Raw genomic sequence first — 20,285 nt, 5'->3', positions numbered from 1 at the left:
AAATGAATATAAACATGATAAAATGATAACAGAATTAATTATTATTCGATCATGATAATTTAATTAATTTTATCATTACTATATTAAAAACTATACTTATTATTTTTTATCTTTTAATTAAATTTCAATAAAAAAAATTAAAGTAAAATAAAACCCTGCAACATCCTTTGCATCCACGTACTTTGTTGGAGATTACGAGGAGATAAAAATAAAGTTCGAATCTCGAAAAACAGTGAAATAATTCTTACCAAACGTTTCATAAAAAAACAAAAATCATAATTCAGAATTACTAAAATTTTAGTTTCTAAAAGATAATCTTAAGAATGATTAAAGAGTCACGTCTAATATTTTTACCAAATTTTTAAGTATTTCTCACTGTCAACGAATTAATATTGATGGTAGAATACTTTTATCAAATTAAAACGGTTAGCGTGAAGAAGTTACAAATACAGTTAACATTAAACTAAAAATGTGTCAAATAATATAAACAATTCAAGAAACATGCTTGAAACAACAAATAAAATTAAAAAAAATTTAGTAAAAAAGATTAAAACCAGAGTTTTCTAAAATTAAAAAACTAAATTGTACCTTAATTTGAAAAAGAGACTAAAACTAAAATAATTCCAAAATTCAGAAATTAAAAACATATTTAACCCAAAAAAAATTATTTTTTATTACAAATAGAGTTTACAGACGTGACATCTTAATCTGGTAAATTATTATAAGTTATTAGTTTTATTTTAATTTAAAACATCTTCACTATGAATAGTCAGGATTTTAAAAATTTAAGATTCGGCCTTTTAAAATAATATTCCCAGAAACTAATGTAATATGAAGTCTTAAATAAAGGCCTAAGTTATGAGAATAAATTTAACCATATAAATGACTAAAATCTTCAATCATCTGATCAAAAATAGAAAATCAAATAGATTATAAAAGAATATCAAGATCCCCGCGTCCCGGTATTCAAATAAAATGTATTTTAAGACGATTTTCTCTAAATATTATTTTTTTAAAACATAAAACAATGAAAACAAACTTTTATCAATTCCTGTAAAATCCTAAAGTGTTCCTGTACTAAGGAATATCTTAATTACTATATAGTTTAAACAATCCATGTCAAGGTGTATAAGATTTATTCTTAATGCTAACCACATAGCACGTAAACCATGCTCGAACTAAAGAATTTGATGAGTAGTAATATGCTGATTAAAAAAAAACCCTACTCAACCAGAAAAGTAAAAACAGAATATTTTATATAAAACCAATTCTCATGCACAACTCATTGCGTGAATTTGAACAACCAGTAAACAAAACAAATTGGCCGTCTCCTCGAGCTTCCAAATACATTATTTTGCCTTTAGGCAAGTATATTACTCTATTTAAAATATTTCTAATTCCAGAAAAATCCATCAGCATGAATAAAAGAAAGCAAACGAATAACTAATTTATGGATTGCCTATTTACAATTTAGTATAATATTCACATCATAAATTCGTGTATTGAGCATCAATATCAATCGTAATATATGACCGAATTACGAAGAGATCCCTCATCCATATGAACCAAACATGGAGGAGTTGGAATTAACTATGGGAATCATAATTCAGAAATCCATGCAAGAACTAGAAGTGTATATACAACAGGCAGTATTTAAGACACCGCCTGCAGCAGAGACAGAAAGAAGGTGCAATTGTGGACCTGGAAGCAGAGACCAGCTTAGAAACGTAAACAGGAATACAGTTCTTGAAGACTGGCATACAGAGGTTGAGCCGCCTTTGGTCTGTCCACCATCCCCAGTAGAATGTCTGATGTGGTGAGGTAAGGATCACCATAAAAGCGCAAGTTGGCCTCCATCCTTGTTGCTACCATATTTCCTTCCAAAGACACTCCCACAAAAGCACCTACGGTTTGGAAACATTCCTTTTGGTTAGCTATTATACACAAACGTCATATAAAACCGACATTAATAATGGAAAATAAAATAAGAACAAAGATAAAAACAGCGTAATAGGCACAAGCAAACAATCATAAATTATGTGCCAAACAAAGCAGTCGTTACAGAGAATTTAAGTAATCCAAGGAACAAAAACCAAGCTACCCAACACTCCACTGAACATATATCACTTGATGTACAACTTAGACATTCCACAGTATTCAAGTTCATATCATAAAACAACACCGTCCCAAAGACCTTATGCTCCTGCAGCTCCACTTTCTAATGCTCTGCTCGGACTTTTCGGTCATCGCTTCATAGGTAGCTCTTTTCAAATCACTTTGCAACCAAAGCACTTAAGTAATCAAAGGGAGAAACCAAGCTACTCAAACTTAACATCTTATATCACTCAATTACTCCAAGGGATAAACCAAGCTACTTAATACTCCACGGAATATCTTATGTGACTTGACCAGCAACCTAGACTTTCCACAGTAGTCAAGTTCTTATCATAACACAACGCCAACCCAAAGACCTTATGCTCCTGCAGCTACACTTTCTAATGCATTGCTCAGTATTTTTGGTCATCCCTCCCTGTGTAGCTCTTTCCAAGTCACTTTGCAACCAAAGCACTTCAGATACCCTCCCCTTACCCTCACAATTGGAGAAACTATTTTCAAAAGTTGAACTCAGGAACTCTACCATGGATCAAAACACAAGGTAGCAACAACCTTGCGACAAGGTTTGCCCCTTTAGCAACACTGTATCCAATATTATTGGGAAAATACGTGTAGGTTGCACTAAACAAAGAATGGGACTTGTATGGACGCCTCTACCACACATTTTTTAGTATGCCTAAAAATAGATATCTAGGTTTGCGCATTAAAAACATTATGAAGATTATTGCCTATTACGTGACCTTGACAAAATATTAGATCAGATGTTGAAACTATTCAATTTGAAAGCAATAGTTTGGATACTAACATGATCACTAATGACAAACATATATATGCCCATGCATATAAAGAAATTAAAAGAAATCTTTGCCATTTAACATACAACGATCCAGTGACATGAAGGAAAAAAAAACACCAAAATTACCTTTACTGCAGCTGTAAGTGTAACACATCCCAGTGCCTCTGTCACCAGCACGAATATCTGCTTCAAGCACTCTCCCAACAGGCCCAGCTGCGGCACTACAACCAGCACCAAGAGAAAAATGCATGCGACTGCAGAATGTCTTCACAGCTTTCATATCACGAAGAACAACTATAAAATCCATAAGTTCACCACCAATCTGAGAATATAGGATGAGCAGATATAGTCCATCAGTCAGAGATTAACTCCTGAATAAGTCAACTTAGTCACGTATGACCAGAGAGGATTTTTATGTTCTCTATTGATTACATACCTATAATAAGGATAGTATTTAATGAAGTGATGGCTCAGAAATGGTCACCACTACCGATCTAAAAGTACAACTACAACAAAACCTTATCCTACTATTTGAAGTTGGCTATACGAGCAATTCAAGAGTATTTCATATAAATAAGTCACAGACGGAATAATCATGTCAATCAATATTTGGAGGAAATTCTATGCACGAACAAATTTCAAAACGGCTCCCCCTCTATTTGTTATATAATTTTTCGATCGTTTCTGTCAAATCATATCAGGGAACATGACCATAGTTTCAATCTACAAAAAAACCAAACCCATACGTAATCTCCATACCTGAGCACCCCATCCCAAACCCAGGGAGAATATAGCTGATGGTGCAGACCAAGATCCATCTGATCTTCGAGAAACAACCAAACCAGTACCCAGTTTGTAAGAGACGAGTGCACCAGCTTTGGCGACTGTTAAAATAGCTAAGCCTTTGGCACTTTTAAGAACCGCTAAAGGGATGGACTTTTCAGGATTGGATTTGGCCACCTGCCAACAAAAAGTACTTCACATGAGATAAAACCAGCCAGGTTCATATTCTGAAAAATCTTAACAAGATACTTAATGGATATATTAGTAAAGCAATACTAGTCAGACTACAAAAAATGAAACCAACCTGACAGTAGTTTCTTAATGTAGTAGATGCTTTATATATCTCGTGCTCCATAGATAAACCAATAGGAAGATTAATCCATCCTCTAGCACAAGTCCAGTCCATGACATCATGCTTGGCCACCTGCACAGCATTGCTTATGGTGTTGATAAGAACACCCTGCAAAGGATCAAGCCGATCATAGCAGGCATCACAGACCCTTTGAGGATTCCTTTCCCTGAACCCAACAGGCAATAAGCACCGTCCCTTGGTACATATTCGACAGAAAATCCCTCCACAGAACCGGCAATGATGTCTACCACGAGTAAGTGCAGTAAATGGAGCATCACACTGCATACAAACATTAGTGGAACTATCAGGAAGCCAATCCGGGGGTTCAGCTTCCAAAACCTCTTTGTATGAATTATAATCACTCCCATTGGGTAGACACAGCGGTGGTGCACTTGGCGTGTAAACCGAAGAGTCAAGGAGGACATCCCCATTCTTTCCAGAGCCGAAAAATGATACATTTGAACTTGGGAGTTGCTGGTTTGCAGTGACCCTCGGACTTGGACCCTTGTTCCGTCCAGTCAAAATAGCAAAGATCCCAGAAAGCACATTCTTTAAGTTCACCTCCGGAGGCGTTTTAGAGGGTACAAACCCACGAGCATCATCACTTGATTCATAACCTCCGTCAAACAGATCATCATCCTCGGAGGGGAACTGATATAATACCTCTTTGTCAGAGAACGTTGAGCCACGTGTGGTGTCAGGCTTAGGTTCAATCCATACGGATTCGCCGTTATGATTCATCGCACCGTAGCCCAAAGAGGTAGTGTTTTCCTTATCTAGCTTAGAAAGTGAAGAATAAGTAACTCTGGCATCAGAGGCTTCCATTCACCCAACAAAACAACCCTGCTGTCTACTTAAATATAGCAATGCAAAACTGCAATAGAAAGTCCCAAAGTAACACACTTTATTGAAGAGGAAGTGATAGCGAATCAGTTAAGGCAAACAACTTCAAGGAAATTGAACAGCGACAACAAACTTCAAGTAAGCATCGTATTGCACGCACAAAAACCAATAATTCAAAGAACATACTAAAGTTCGTCAATAAAAATAAGCGCGAGTGATGCGAAATTAGGGTTTTGATGCATAAGAAAGATAACCAAGAGGGATCAAGGATGAAGTAGGAAAATTACATGGATAATAAAATAATTGTAATAACCTTTTTCGCTGGAAAGTGTAACTGAGTTGAGGGAACTTTGGAATCGCCGATAAACCTGATTGAAGAGAAGAGGATAAAAACAGAGTTTAAACCAAGATAATAGGCACTTCAATCGGGAAGGAAGCTACGCATTGTTTTATTATTGTAAATTGGACGACGTCGTTGAAACGGAAAGATAGGTATACTTGCGTTGCGTGAGGCAAAACCACCCATGTAATTTCGTTTGGGTTTGGTTTATACACTTGAAATCAATTTTGAGATTAGTAATTTTTTTTGTACAAATGGTTTATATAAATCTTAATAGTATTAATTATGTATTCATTCATAATTAAATTAATGTATAAATTTGTAATATTAATATATTTTAATTCATTTTTTTTATAAAAAATCATATCTTTGAGTGCTATCAGATCATCTCAATAAGAAATATAATAATTTGATATTATCATCCATTTGTAGAAATATCAAGAAATTGAAAAAAAAAATATTTATAGCTCATCAATTGAACTGATTAATTTGGTCAACCCATTTCTAGCTTATAAAAAGAATTACCAAGCGGTGTGCTCAACTTAATAATATGGAGAATAACATGAATACGTATATATAAATTAAAAATAACATAAAATGAAATGAGTTAAATTTTATAGAGCAGAAAAAACGAACTTTCAATTTAAATTTCATTTTCAATTTTAAAAGAGATATAGAAAAAACGTTATTGATTAACCTTAAAAGAAGTTTCAATGAGTATTTGGTATTTTTCTTAACTTATTTAAACAATACTTACTCTGTTTACCATAAACCTATATAAAGATAATACAAAATCAATTTTACTTATGATCAAGATCAAGCTTCAAAGTCTACTGTAACACATATTTTAACTTATTAAAAACAGTTACAAAGATAAATGTAGACTATTTACAAACATGATTTTACATTGAGAGACAAGTGTTATTGCTCTTTGGTGTATTCTAAACATAAATCAAGAATAAGTTAATTATGTTTATGTCATGTTTTAAACAATGAGAGAAAGAAGAAAAATGAAGTTATTTTCCAACCATATGAGGTAATTCTTGTTAAGTTCACTTTTTTTTTTTTCCACTCTTAACCCAGACAATTAAAAAACCCAACAACACAATACTCCAAACTTTTTTTTTGCGTTACTCAATGAAATATATCGTAAATTAGGTCAAATTTTTTATCATAATTGAAATTTAAGTACTGCTCATTTATTATTTCACATATTTATATTTACAAAAACAAAAATTTGTCTTTAAAATATATATATTATCACGATCATGATAAGAAAAAAAAATGGAACATTTTGTTTCTATCTGAGAATATATAATATAGATGTTTATTTAACTTAATTAAATTACTTAGCCGAGTTTGGAGAATAAAATAAGTTTTTTTGTGAAGAAAAAAAAATGATGGTTAAGAAAGGGAAAAAAATTAGAAATAAGTTTTATATTACACACAAGTGTTGAAATAAATAAAGGTTTAAACTAATGACATCAAAGAAAGAATATAATAGAGACTATTGAAATAACAAGTGTTGTGTATAATAATTTAAGGTAAGAGAATTGGGCCAAAAGACCTCTCCAGTTCTAATAATTTGTGTGATGTAATGAAAATGCTATAAATTTAAATAAAAATAATATAATAAATAATTATAGTGTGAATTGTTATTAGACCATAACAAATTTATACTATCCTATTTTATTGGATTTGATGTTATTGACTTGAGCATGAGGAAATTTGATGAAATTTAAGTATTCTAATGTAAAATTCAATCCATATATTCTTATATTCTTGTATTATTTATATGATATTGCATACATTATAAAAAATATATATATATTTGGATCAATTGATTAAAACTGTCACTCTGAACATAGGTCTATTTGATGTTGTACTTAGTCATATTTCAATTTTTGATACGTGCATGACACACGCAAAAAAAATGTATTACTAATTTAGACCAAGTTAAATATTATATCCAATTAATTAATTAATTTTATTTATTTATCAATTTTGTAATACGTTGTTATCTTTTTAAATAAATACTATTTTAGATTAAAAACTTATATTTCTATTTTTATTTTTAAATAACCATTAATTATTTTGTAAATTAAAAAAATATTTACCGTTTATATTTTTAAATTACAATTTATTAAATGATTTATTTTCTTAAATTAAATGAATTATCTATAATAAAAAAAGTAAACAGACGTGCTCACGTATATTCTCACTAGTTATATAATATTATGTTCACTAGTTATATAATACTATGTGAACACATTTCAAATAAACTATTTTACGATTTCACCCTTGATATTTTGTTTCTATTATTTTGTTTTTTTTAAGTCAAATGTTATAATAAATGAACATTTTTTTAGTATAAAGATGTCATGGACGAAAAGTTTAAAAATTATGCTTCATTTGTCCTTGTTTTATAAAATATTTTGACTTTACATGACAATGAGACATATATATTATTTATTTTCTTAATTTTAATAATTGTTTTTTAAGTTTATTACAAATTATTATACAAAAATTGTAGATGTCACCATATTATTTATTTAAAAGTGTTTTATTTGAAAACCTTGTATATCTTTTATGAGATATTTTTCATACAGGATAAAATATATTAAGTGTTCATGATATGTTAGGTTAAGTTTGACAATAATTGCATTTGATATTATAGGTCCACGCAATGTCATTGCCACGTTGCACAGACAATAATTATTGAAATAGAAAACTATTTTCAAACCTTCATCCACCACAATTACAATGTGATCAACCATTTACTTTTCTAATCTTCAAACGTGTCAAACAATTTAACTTTAATTTATTAGGATTTTTATCTTACTTTTCGAATATTATATATTTTATTTTTCACTTTTGTTTTATATTCCCATGTGAATTCATAACTCAACTTTGAACATTTCTAAGAAACAATTTCCTAATTTCACGTTATCACAACTTCTTTTAGAATATTCCTAAATTCTTAGGAAACCAATCATTCAATATTGCCAAAACTAAATCAATCACTTATTATTTACACTTTTATATCAATATTTAATGTGCATAATTTTTACCAATTTAATTTTTATTAATACAAAATATCATATTATTTCATCTTTTAAATTTTATAATTATATTTTTAAATTTAACTAATTAGATATAATAAAAAAATTATAACACAGTTATAATCTTTTATTTTATTCTATTCTTATGATGAAAATTCTTTTTTTATAAGCACAAAAATATACAAATATACAGTGTTTCCACTAATAGATTTAAAGTTAGTTAGTGAAAGTGTGTTATAATATATTTAAATTTGTAAAATATAATAACAAATTATATTATTATTATTATTAATTATGAAATGCCGTAGTTTATATATAAAAAAAAAGCTTGAAATCATGAATACATAATGATCATTAAAAACAATAATATACCTATTTGATAAATAAATCTTCATTACAAAATATCTAACACTGTATGTAAATAACAATTTTATGGTAACAAGTAAATTAAGTCATAGAATATTATTTTGATTGATTTAAATTTGATGTGAAATTAAAATCTATATTGCTTATTTGAATAAATCTCACCAAGAAAATCAAACTAAACCAAGTTGCAACCATATATAAACAATTACCGTGATCATAATAAAAGTAAAAGTTATAAATAAAGAAATAATTATGTAAAATTGATATGAATTATATTATATAAAAAAAATTCATAGATATAAGAAAGAATTGAAATGAAAATGATATTAAAAATAATAAATTTAATGGTAGAAAAAGATTTTCAGAGAATTTAAAAAATAAAGATGGGATAAGGAAAGGGAAAAAGAAAAGACATAATAAAAGGAACATTATTGTATTGCCGTCCTGTAGAATGATTAAACTTGTAAATTCATTTTCTCTTGCACCTTCACGATCAACCCTGTATCCATCACCAACTAATTTCAGATGCCACGTTTCACGTTTAATATAATAATAATAATATAAAATCTTCAATTTCAGTGATTAATTATTTTTGCATTGGATATTTTTTTTATGTGTATGAATAATTACGGAGAATAATAATTTCATACACACCTATCCAGATATACGCCTCTCCGAATTTTAATGTGTGGACGGAGAATTCACACATCAAATATGGATTTATTTATTTAAATTTGTCGTTGTGGTTTTGATTTGTTCTTTGGATCTCAGCCTTCATATTCACTCTCTCCCTTTCATAGCCAAAGAAATCAATGAAACTTTTTAAATCAAAATTAAAACTATATATTCATTTTTTTTATAAAAAATTAAATTCAATCAATAATTAGCAGTTCTTGTTTCTGCACCCGTGGTTCCAACCTTTTTTTCTCGAACCTCCCAAATCTTCTTTCCTCTCTTCAATTTTCGCCGCTTTTCTCTGCTTGATCTTCTCATTTTTTGTTCCTGAAAAGATTCCGTTTTCAGAATACTCATATGCTGTTCCTTGTGGGTGACTGCACCAACACCAACGCGTATTGGGTTTAAAAAGTTTCTGATTTTTGTTAGTGGGGTGGCGATTTTTGGATCTGGGTGTGTGGAAGGTACAGTGAGGAATAGTGGATTGTTGTTGATTTACGGTAGAGAGGGAGATGGAGAGAGGTGAAGGCAGTGATGGTGGTCGTGGGTGGAGCTGAAAGGATGGAGAGGGATCAATAATTTGGAATCAGTTTTGGGAAATAATGCTGTATTTGAAGCAGCCTAGAGTTCAGGATACGAGCTTGGATTTTTTGGTTGTGGGCTTTTTGCATTGTGTTGATTCTGAATTTTGGTGATCTGTGTGGCTCTTTGCATGCCATTTGGTGGTTTCCCTGAGCCGTAGGCTCGGGGGATCTGAGTGTTACAGAAAAAGTCATGGCATCGTCAGAGAATGAACAGCCTTGTCACTCTCCTGTCTCTGATCAAACCCGTCCTCCTCCTCCTTTCAATGTCTGTATACAGAAATTTAGGCTATATGAGACTCGATCGGTAATTCTCTCTTATTCCTCTTTCCACTGTTTCGGGACCGTTTGTTTAGTTTTCCGTGTACATTGCATTGGGATCTCTTTGATTTTGTCATGTCATTAGCTTATTCTGTGTTGTGGTAAATAGAAAATATTCTGTCTTTGTGGATAATTTACAGGTCAAAAGTATAATATGTGCATTAGTTTCTTGTTGATATTCATCTGTAGCTTTGTGTATGGATGAATATACATAACATTTTTTAGCGCATTTATTACCTATTTATGGATGTTTCTCAAAACTGGCTACCTTTATTTGGATGAGTGTGTTATTCTTATATTTTAAATGTATAACTTCAGCATTTATTTTTGTATCACAGAACTTTTACATGATAGGAAGGGACAAGACCAGGACATATTGGAGAGTACTAAAGATTGACCGTCTAGATCCTTCTGAACTAAACTTGCGTGAAGATTCCACCACATATACAGAAAGTGAATGTTCTGATCTTTTGAGACGGATACACGAGGGTAACAAGTCAACAGGTGGACTTAAATTTGTTACAACTTGTTATGGAATTGTAGGTATGTAAATCCTATTGTCTTTATTCTATCTGCCTTTTGACCAATTATTTGTTATTATCTTGATATACTATTCTGGTTTTAGGGTTCATAAAATTTTTGGGACCTTACTACATGGTGCTTATCACAAAAAGAAGGCAAATTGGTGCAATCTGTGGTCATACAGTGTATGCTGTCTCTAAGAGTGAGATGATTCCATTGCCATATTCTTCAGTTGGGTCTAACATCAATGATAAAAATGAAAACAGGTTACAACCTTGCATTTAATATTATAGCTCAAATGGTGCAATCCGTGATCATTTATATGCTATCAAATAAGCTCATCATGGAAAACCTGATTTGTTTACGCCAAGTGATATCTATTTTCATATTACATATTTATATGAATATTTATCTGCTTCTTTTCATTTCAAATGCTGATATTTTACAACTGTTTCCTTTAATTATGCAAAACAAGAAAAATACTGTTGTTTTTTGTTTAAATTACTTTTGTAATGGTCTTTCAGTTTATACCCTTTATCCAATTTTTAAATTATTTCACTTCTTTGTTTATTAGGATTTAAATTTAGTGGAAAATCTATTTTTAAAATTACATGATTAGGTCCCTTCTGTTTGACTCAAATATAATGCTGCATGTTAAAGAATCGCACCGACTTCCGAGGATAACCTAATTTTGATTAGACATTGTTTGTGATCTTTTATTGTAATTTAGAAACGCTTTTGGTTGTCATTATTCGTTGCATCTTTGAATTTGAAAACAGATTGTTGACAATATGTGAAAATTTTGGTTGTTGAATATGCTTTATTAGGTTCTTTTATTGATTATACTCTGTTAATTGATTTTTTAGGTACAAGAGGCTCTTATGCATGGTCGACCTTACAAAGGACTTCTTTTTCAGCTACTCATATCACATCATGCGTAGTCTTCAGAGGAACATGTGTGATAATGAGACAGGCCATGTTCTTTATGAGACCATGTTTGTTTGGAATGAGTTCTTAACAAGGGGAATTAGAAATCACCTCAAAAATACTATTTGGACAGTCGCACTAGTTTATGGCTTTTTTAAACAGGTAAAGATAAGTTACTATTTGGATACTGTATTCATTGATTGATTAATCTTGTTAAGTACCTGATTCCTGCTTAATGCAAGCTATTTTGTCATCCTGATCTTTAATATCTGACATCTATTAGGATACACTCATGATATCCGGACGGGAGTTTATACTTACACTCATTGCAAGACGATCACGTCATTATGCTGGCACTAGGTTTGTAAATTCATCTTATCTTATTTCCAGACGCATTAAATCTTTTGAGTTATTCTCCCTTGTGATTATATGCTGTGTGGCATTCAATTGGGCATCCAGTTCTACAATTTGACTTTGTGCAAACTTAACTGGCAGTTGATTAAGTGCTTTCCCTGATAATTATATTCTTGTGCTGAGGATTTCATTTGTATACAGTTATACTCTGGTTATTTTTTCATTAGTTTTAAGTTGTTTTAAATTGTAACTTTATCTTTGCAGTTTGGATTCTAAATCAGTGTAATATTGGGGATGATGTTGTATGGAATAATTTATCTTTCATGCTCTTATGGTGTTATGTGTCTCAATTTTTCATTTGGCTAAAAGTTGTTAAAATTAAGGTGTGTCTGTCCAAAGTATTGCAGTGTCTGAGAGTGGGTTGGTCTTCGTGTAGGATTATGCTTGATTGTGACAGTGGAAGTTTCCTGAGGAAATTTGAACTTTGCACTGCTTGCTTTATATTTACAGTTTTTTTTGTTACCCACCACTGTAAGACTTGTTCTCCCAATACTCCACCTCAAGTCCATGGCATAGCCAAATTGTGACTTGCCAATAAANAGAAAAGTGAGGTAGCAAACTAAACTAATCTTTTTAGCATATAAAAGTTTTGCTAGCATTACAAATTTGATCTTCGGTAAAAGTATGAAATGTGAGANTTTCTGAGATGGTAAGGAAATATAAATTAAAGAAAAGAGCAGAGTGCAAACAATAAAATCTTGAACTTTGAACAATCGATGGCATGCTAGGTAGGATGGTTATGTATTTGCAATAATCATGTGTTCATTTCTTGGCTTCACTTGTATGATTATTATGTCTAGGTACTTGAGGCGAGGTGTTAATGAGAAAGGCAGAGTAGCAAATGATGTCGAGACAGAACAAATGGTTTTTGAGGATGTTCCAGAAGGCTTTCCCATCCAAATAAGCTCTATCATCCAGAACCGCGGTTCAATTCCCCTTTTCTGGTCACAGGAAACTTCAAAACTAAATATTAAACCAGATATTATATGTATGTTGTCCTCCGATTTAACCAATATTGTGCCACTAGCAGACTTATCTTTTGCTTATATTCTCTTTGATGCGGAGTTTTGCATATGCTTGCTTATTAAGTAACCTATTTTTCTACAGTGTCAAAGAGGGATCAGAATTATCAAGCCACTAGACTTCACTTTGAAAACCTCGTCAAAAGATATGGGAATCCCATTATTATTTTGAATTTGATTAAGGTAATATTCTTTTTCTTATTTTTTGTTGGGAAATGAATTCATTCCCCATCCACCTCATTTATTACATGTCACCTTCTAAACTCCCGTACATTAAATTTTCTTGTATCTTGGTTGTGTTGACACAGATTGATGCTGTAATTAGCCATGTCTTGACTATTTAATTAGGATTAGAAGTTGCTCATTAGTTTAAATTGGACTATTGTGTTGGTATTTAGTATGGCATCGTGATACATTTAGCAATTTAATATCGTATTATTTTTAGTTTGTATTTTCAACTTTTCTTCTCCTTACCTAAATCTTATAATTTGAAATGTATCAATTCTGTAAGAAATGTAGTGAGTGACAAGGTTATTTTTTATAAACGATCAGACCCATGAGAAGAAGCCTCGTGAGTCCATACTTCGGGCAGAGTTTGCTAATGCAATAGATATTATTAATAAGGATTTATCCGAGGAGAACAGGCTTAGGTTTCTTCATTGGGATCTGCACAAACATTTTCAGAGGTTAGTTTTTGATTATATATTTTCATCCTATTTTGCAAATTACTATGTATTTTTGGGATTATTCTGATTTACCTTATATTGTACTTCCAGCAAAGCTACAAATGTCTTGCAGCTTCTGGCCAAAGTGGCTGCATATGCATTGACATTAACAGGTTTTTTCTATTGCCAAGCAACACCGACATTGAGACTAGAAGAATCTCTAAATTTGCCAACTACAGAGTAAGTTTTTCTATGGTTTGAAATCTTCAATCACCACCAATTTCAAGATATCTTTAAATAATAACAATGATAAAGCTTTTGGAAAGAATAAACCCAGCATATAAGATCAGTTAATGCATGGACAGGAAATACCTGAAGTTCCTCCACAGGCTTTTTTGTTTGCTTAATGTAAAGTTTTGCGTGCAGCAATGTTAAGGCAACCTATTCACCTACTAGACTTGTCAATGATGACAACGAGGATGCTAACAACTTAGAAAGGAAACCAATTGAAGAAAACCATGATGTCATTGAAACTCATTCTACCAAACCTCCCAAGTTGCAGACGGGAGTTCTCAGGACCAACTGCATTGACTGTTTGGATCGCACAAATGTTGCACAATATGCATATGGGTTGGCTGCTCTTGGACACCAGCTCCATGCTGTGGGAGTTATTGACCACCCAAAAATTGATCTTGATGATCCTGTAGCTGATGATTTAATGGGTTTTTATGAGCGGATGGGTGATACTCTTGCTCATCAGTATGGTGGTTCAGCAGCGCACAATAAGGTGATTGCATTCTTCTGCTGCTTGTCGTAATTGCTTCAGTTTGCATATTCTAATGTAGCTTGGGAACAGATATATTTGCTCATCATTTTTCTTTCTTAATTACCTGGTTGAATATGATTTATTTTTGATAAATATCATCATTGGACTTAAATTTTGTGATACCAAGGTGCCATCAAACTTCTATTTTTTAGGGGGTGGGGTGAGTTCATGTAGACCTCTCTATTTATTTTCTGATCAAAATTGTTTATGGGTTCATAACTTTCTAATTATGTTGTTTGAGTGGGATGGCATACAGCAGCCTTTCTATTAGGTGTGTAAATGAGCCAAAGTATTGATGATCTGGTTGCGCTCAGCTTATTAGTTAATTTTTCAAACTAGTAGCGAACGTCTGTAGATTTAAACAAACAAACTCAAACTTTTTGATTATGCTTAATTATTTGAGTTGAGCCAAAACTTTTAAAAGCTTCACATTAAGGGCTAATGAGTAGCTCGCTTATATATTTGTATGTTTTATTCAGTTGTTAGTATAGTTGTTTCAAAGTTTAGATTCTATTAGCTAATATTGAATTACATTTGTGCAAAACACTAGTTTCTTTTTTAATATATGAATAGTTTTTTTGAGAAAAAAAGGTGACACATTTTCTAATAATAGATTAGTATTAAAAAAATTTAGATGATATATTAATAAGGTTGAAATATATTTAAGAAATTTTTCATGACATTTGTAAATTAATTAAGTTACAAATGACTAGCCAAACTCAAACTTAATATTTTTTAGGAGACAAACTCAAACTTTTAATTAAACTTGATTGAACAAATGCGTCAAACTGGAGTCTTCGATTTTTTTTCTACAAGTCAAGTTCAAGCTTCTCAACCCATTTACATCCCTACTTGTTATAATTTTATTTTTTATAAGTAGCTTTGCTAGCTTTTTTGTGGGTACTGTGAGTGAGAATGGACAGCTCCTTTATTGATTCCATGCATTACTTATGGAGAACATTGACAAATATGGCTTTATGATTATCAGAAATTATCTAAAATAATATAGAAGATTAGAGTTGATATTTCTTTATTGACAATGTGTCCCTGATGGACTGGTAAATCTTTAGATGATTATTCATTTCCTGCCTGTGCTATTCTATTGACTAGGCTGATTAACAATGGTTATAGAGGGTTTTCTCTCCTTTATATCTTCGCCATACATTGTTATCACATTTTTTTTACACTTTCGGATGGTCTTTTCCTGTAACATGTTTCTGTGTAGATTTTCTCTGAGAGGAGGGGTCAGTGGAGAGCTGCAACACAGTCTCAAGAGTTTTTTAGGACTCTTCAACGCTATTACAGCAATGCATACATGGATGCTATGAAACAGAATGCAATTAATGTGTACGTGCCACAGTCATGCATTTTCTTATTCTTTTACATGCCTAAAAGTTATATTTTTTCTAGTTTTGGATTATAGCATGTCTGCTATATGGTTTGTTTGTTTTTCCTGTTCTGTTTATGTCTCTCCATTTAATAGGGAGATTTTGTTTTGGAGAATAGTTATTTTAAACGAGAAAATGAATATTTAGATTAGGAATCCTCCTCAGATATTGCAAAAGCAAAAGCAAATCAGGGAAAATCAGCAGACTTTTCCAATCCCTCTGCATGCCTTTCTGTCCTCTGGTATTGCAGCAGCTTTTGTGATTTCTGTGGCAGCTTGCACTCTTTGTGATATATCATACGTTTGTAAAGATATCTTCGTAATTTTCACTCTACCTCATCTTCTAATCATAAGTTGATCATTCTATATACTGGACGCAGATTTCTGGGGCATTTTCAGCCCCAACAGGGTAAGCCTGCTCTATGGGAGTTGGATTCAGATCAACTCTATGATACAGCAAGACCTGGAGAGGATGATTCAAGGTATTTGAATGCAATTTATGCCATGGATTTCCACGTGATTCCTAACCTTGTACAAATTGGTCCTTGCTTGAAGATCTTGCATTGGGGTTTTATGAAACAGACACACTCTTGTGGACACTTTGATAAAACAATCTAAATTAAAAGTTGATGCAGATTAAAAGGACTAGGTTTAAATTATTGCATTCATGAGATATTGGGAGTCAAGCACCGAACAAGAAAAGTAAAACTATAGGGAGAGGACAAGGTGAAGAGATGTGGTACATAGCTAATAGAGGGATGATCTTTGCAAGAATTAGGGTATCTGAAAGATAATTATTTTTCCGAAAAGCCTAATTATCTCCTAACCTGTTACAACCTTATGTACCCATTTATTAAACCCTAAGTTGTAACCAATCCTAAACCTTAGAATACTTTTAAGCCTAATTGTCTGAACAAAATGTAATGGTTACGATACGTTTTGAAATTGTCTGTAGGCGTTTATCTCCTACCAAATAGGCCATAGGATAGCATGGTGATTCTGATATTTTACTATTGAAGAACAATGCAACATATTGGTGCTGGCCTTGCTGAAGGTTGATCAGTCAAATTCTAAACAATCATAATTTAAATACAGAATCACTAAAACAAGGATCTAAAATATTGAAATTGACTAAAATGATTAGCCTAATAAACTAAAATAACAGAATAGATAAATTACAATATTCATTTGTTACAGATTCTGCACATGATTAGCTACACTTCAACAAACTGTCTGTATCATCAGAAAACTCCAACTCCGGGGAAGATAAATTTATTAGAATAATTCCCTTGCAACACAATCTCTGAACTAGAAGTAAATGATGAAATACTATGGTTCTAAATTTTGAATTTGAGAGGAAGAGGACTGCAGGGTTTGAAGACAAGTTTCGGAAAAGTGCTAAGGCTAGAGAGTAACGAAATCATTGATCTTCCATCTGAAGTCATCAATTACGTAGAAGATTGATGAAATTACATTTACTTTATGCTTCTCTCAACTAATATGCACTTTAGGTTTGCCCTAGTAACCAATTTGTTGGTATTTCATGATCATTTAGGTTTGCTGTGAATATAATCATAACTTGAAGCATGTGCATTGAAAATGCTGGTCTATGTAGCTAATATGGTAACTGTGAAATGGGTTTTTTAGGTCATTTTTTAAAAGATCCTTCTCAGATGGGAACATTCTTAATGAAAGTTCCACACCAATGTCAGCCCCAAATGCCAGCAACGTAAAATTCCAAAGCCAATACTTGTCAGATCGATTAGAAGATGGAGGCAAGGATCTTTGTGAATCATCACCCGAAATATCTAGTGCTGAGAATGACATCTCGTTTTCAAGGTTTGTGTCTTGTATTAACGTGAACTCAAGTGTAGTCTGTTTTAAGTTATAGTATAGGAAATAGATAACTAGTATCCCATTTCATACAATCTATCTTTTCTACCGTCCCTCTCATTTGCGTTATTCTAGAATTTTTGTCTTTGCATAGCAAGACCTTCTGAATAAGAATTTTTATATAATAAATATTTTCTAAAAGATGTGAAAAAGTTGTTCTATTTTAGATTGTCCTATTTTTTCTTTAAGTTCTATTTTCAGTGTGTACATTTGTAATCTAAAATATTCAATGAGCTCTTATTGTACTGATACAAATTGGAACTCGTGTTACCTGCTTGCATGATAGTGTGTTCCGCAATTTGCTTCTTCATTTTCTGCATTTGAGCCTGTATGTGTATAATACACAATTCATTTTGTTTGTATAGGTACACTCCCACAATGCCTCGGAGACATCTCTTTGGGGATATGCAAAGAGAGCGTTGCGTTGAAAGTGATCATATTTGCTATTCTGATCACGGAGATTCCTTCAGCTGCTCCAACTTTGTTGATCTGGATTGGTTGTCTTCTTCAGCAAATTCATGTGAAGAGGAGCCATTTGAGAGGTAACACCATTTATAGGAGTTGAATTGTCTATGCAATTAATTGGTAGTCTTGGTTATACCCGAAAATGATTTTGTTTAGTTTAAAAAAAGTTTATGTTGATCACAGATCATCAATCACTAACTCTCCAATTGCTGGAGTTTCTTCTGAAAACGTTGTCAATGGAATAATGGTAGGAGCAGCAACTGCCTCCACGAGTGATTGGGGGGCCTCCAGCCTAAAGGTAACTCCCCTTCTGATATAGCATAATATCATTCTTAGAATTTCAGCTGAAGATCTCATTCAACTCAACAAAATTTAGCCTAATAAGTTCTATTTAAGTCATTTCTAGCCGACGTGAGATTAAACATCACCCTTAGGGGTGCAATTAAGGCAGCTCCCAAAGAAGTCACAACTAAATAAGCTAGGTAACAATTAGGAGGCGGGTTTTGAACAATCACATTCACAACTTCCTTATTCTTAAAGATTCGTCGTACTTTAATATCAGGGAACAGGATGTAATTAATTCATTGAATCCTCTAATTGTACATTCTAGTTTTCATTCACATGATGCAGTATGTAGTTTTTTGGCATGAGTTTAGACCTCATTGTTTTTGGTAGAGAAGTGTTTAGGCTATTCTTGGACTACCAAGGGTAGCATCTGCAGGAGTTTTTATGTCAGTTCAAACTTCCAATAAGTGTATTTTTTTAAATTACTAGGTCTTTATTTCTGAATTCAGACACTAAGTTCTATGTAATATTTTCAGGGAAGAGGGCGAACTGAATCTGAGTTACCGTATGGTAATTCACAATCCAACACTGGAGAGGAATTTCCAGATACTTTTGTACAATGGGTGACTTATGGACAAACACTTTGCCATTGAACTTTGCACATGATATCTTGCACTAATATATAATTGACATTTTTTTTGCTTGGTCTAAACATGCTGATTAGAAGAGACTAGAGAGAAGGAACCGGGTAAAGAACAGAACCAGGCATTTGGGTAGGCTTTCTGTGCTTGTGGTGCTAATCTAAGAACAATCCTGAGGCCAGTCTCGGCATTGACATGCAGCATTAATTCTGTTGTCAAAATCTCGATCCAACCCTCAAGGCATAGTAGAAAGAAAAAAAAAAAAATAGTGCATAGCAATGCTTGTAAAATTCTTCGGTCTTTTCCTTTTATTCTATTTTATGTTGTTGCCTTCTTGGAGTTCAATATTTGCAATTTTCTTTGAGCAGTTATAGTAGGTGCACTTTTCTGTAAATATTATTACCCTGCTTGTGGGAGTTTTACTTTTAGAATTGTAGATAATTGATTCTTTTTAAGTAAACTTTGCTTGTTGTAAGGTGGTGGATTAAACATTGAAGAAGCGGAATAAGTGGTTATTATAACGAATTTTAGCGTTTGATATATTCTAAAACGTTCTTTTTATCAAGTTAAAAAGGAAATAAATTGTTTAACTGTTGTTATAAGTACTACAATGGTTGGTGGTTGTCGGCATTATGTTGCATTCTGTGCATGGCTCAATCAATCATAAAATCTGATATCCAATAAAATCATCACCACATCAGGGAAAATGGTTCTGCCTCAGTTGAAAATAAAGCTGCCTAACAATTAGGTCAATTTAATCCAATATGAATTGATCAGCTCATCATTATTCTTATTCTTCCCCCATTCCAAAATCTTTCACCACCCCATTACTTCATTTGCTTCCCTCGACAGGTAATGTCACTTTCTCAGATTCCTCACACCTTCAACTTTCTGCGGGCTGTTCTTGTGGGGCTCACTGGCTTTTGGTGTGATTCTATGGTCAAAACTAACTGAATTGAGATTCGGTTTTTTCAATTTGCATATTTGGTTTCTGAACTCATAAT

The 20,285-nt window shown here is 32.3% G+C and overlaps 2 protein-coding genes across 3 annotated transcripts; one reads left to right on the top strand and one right to left on the bottom strand.

Moving 5' to 3' along the window:
- Positions 1–1,440: 1,440 nt before the first annotated feature.
- LOC106769256 lies at positions 1,441–5,358 on the bottom strand. 2 transcript variants are annotated; one of them, XM_014654792.2, is made up of 5 exons: positions 5,203–5,358; positions 3,999–4,920; positions 3,671–3,871; positions 3,038–3,233; positions 1,441–1,904 (listed from the first exon to the last, which is right to left on the bottom strand). In XM_014654792.2, the coding sequence occupies exons 2-5, from the start codon at positions 4,869–4,871 to the stop codon at positions 1,720–1,722; spliced, it is 1,455 nt and encodes a 484-aa protein (XP_014510278.1). In that variant the 5' UTR covers positions 4,872–4,920; positions 5,203–5,358; the 3' UTR covers positions 1,441–1,719. The 2 variants fall into 2 exon arrangements, with proteins under 2 accessions (XP_014510278.1, XP_022639708.1); XM_022783987.1 differs by having other exon boundaries at positions 5,177–5,349.
- A 4,076-nt stretch (positions 5,359–9,434) lies between these two features.
- On the top strand, positions 9,435–19,819 carry LOC106768274 (phosphoinositide phosphatase SAC3-like). The gene is made up of 16 exons (XM_014653326.2): positions 9,435–10,220; positions 10,573–10,777; positions 10,860–11,022; positions 11,623–11,845; positions 11,967–12,043; positions 12,898–13,085; positions 13,205–13,302; positions 13,672–13,805; positions 13,896–14,024; positions 14,211–14,571; positions 15,836–15,957; positions 16,378–16,479; positions 17,645–17,836; positions 18,256–18,432; positions 18,539–18,653; positions 19,177–19,819. The coding sequence occupies exons 1-16, from the start codon at positions 10,107–10,109 to the stop codon at positions 19,291–19,293; spliced, it is 2,517 nt and encodes an 838-aa protein (XP_014508812.1). The 5' UTR covers positions 9,435–10,106; the 3' UTR covers positions 19,294–19,819.
- Positions 19,820–20,285: the final 466 nt, after the last annotated feature.

The sequence above is a fragment of the Vigna radiata genome, chromosome 7, assembly GCF_000741045.1.
Source record: "Vigna radiata var. radiata cultivar VC1973A chromosome 7, Vradiata_ver6, whole genome shotgun sequence".
NCBI lineage: Eukaryota > Viridiplantae > Streptophyta > Magnoliopsida > Fabales > Fabaceae > Vigna > Vigna radiata.
Note: the sequence above shows the minus strand (reverse complement) of the source record. Positions and strands in the feature narration are given on the sequence as shown.

Excerpts from the sequence above, each read along its gene's own strand:
- LOC106769256 (XM_014654792.2), bottom strand. The coding sequence starts at position 4,871 with ATGGAAGCCTCTGATGCCAGAGTTACTTATTCTTCACTTTCTAAGCTA. Across the intron at positions 3,234-3,670 it reads GTTTGGGATGGGGTGCTCAG|ATTGGTGGTGAACTTATGGA; the intron begins GTATGGAGATTA and ends CTATATTCTCAG. Across the intron at positions 1,905-3,037 it reads CACTTACAGCTGCAGTAAAG|GTGCTTTTGTGGGAGTGTCT; the intron begins GTAATTTTGGTG and ends TCCAAACCGTAG.
- LOC106768274 (XM_014653326.2), top strand. The coding sequence starts at position 10,107 with ATGGCATCGTCAGAGAATGAACAGCCTTGTCACTCTCCTGTCTCTGAT. Across the intron at positions 10,221-10,572 it reads GGCTATATGAGACTCGATCG|AACTTTTACATGATAGGAAG; the intron begins GTAATTCTCTCT and ends TTTGTATCACAG. Across the intron at positions 13,303-13,671 it reads TTATTTTGAATTTGATTAAG|ACCCATGAGAAGAAGCCTCG; the intron begins GTAATATTCTTT and ends ATAAACGATCAG.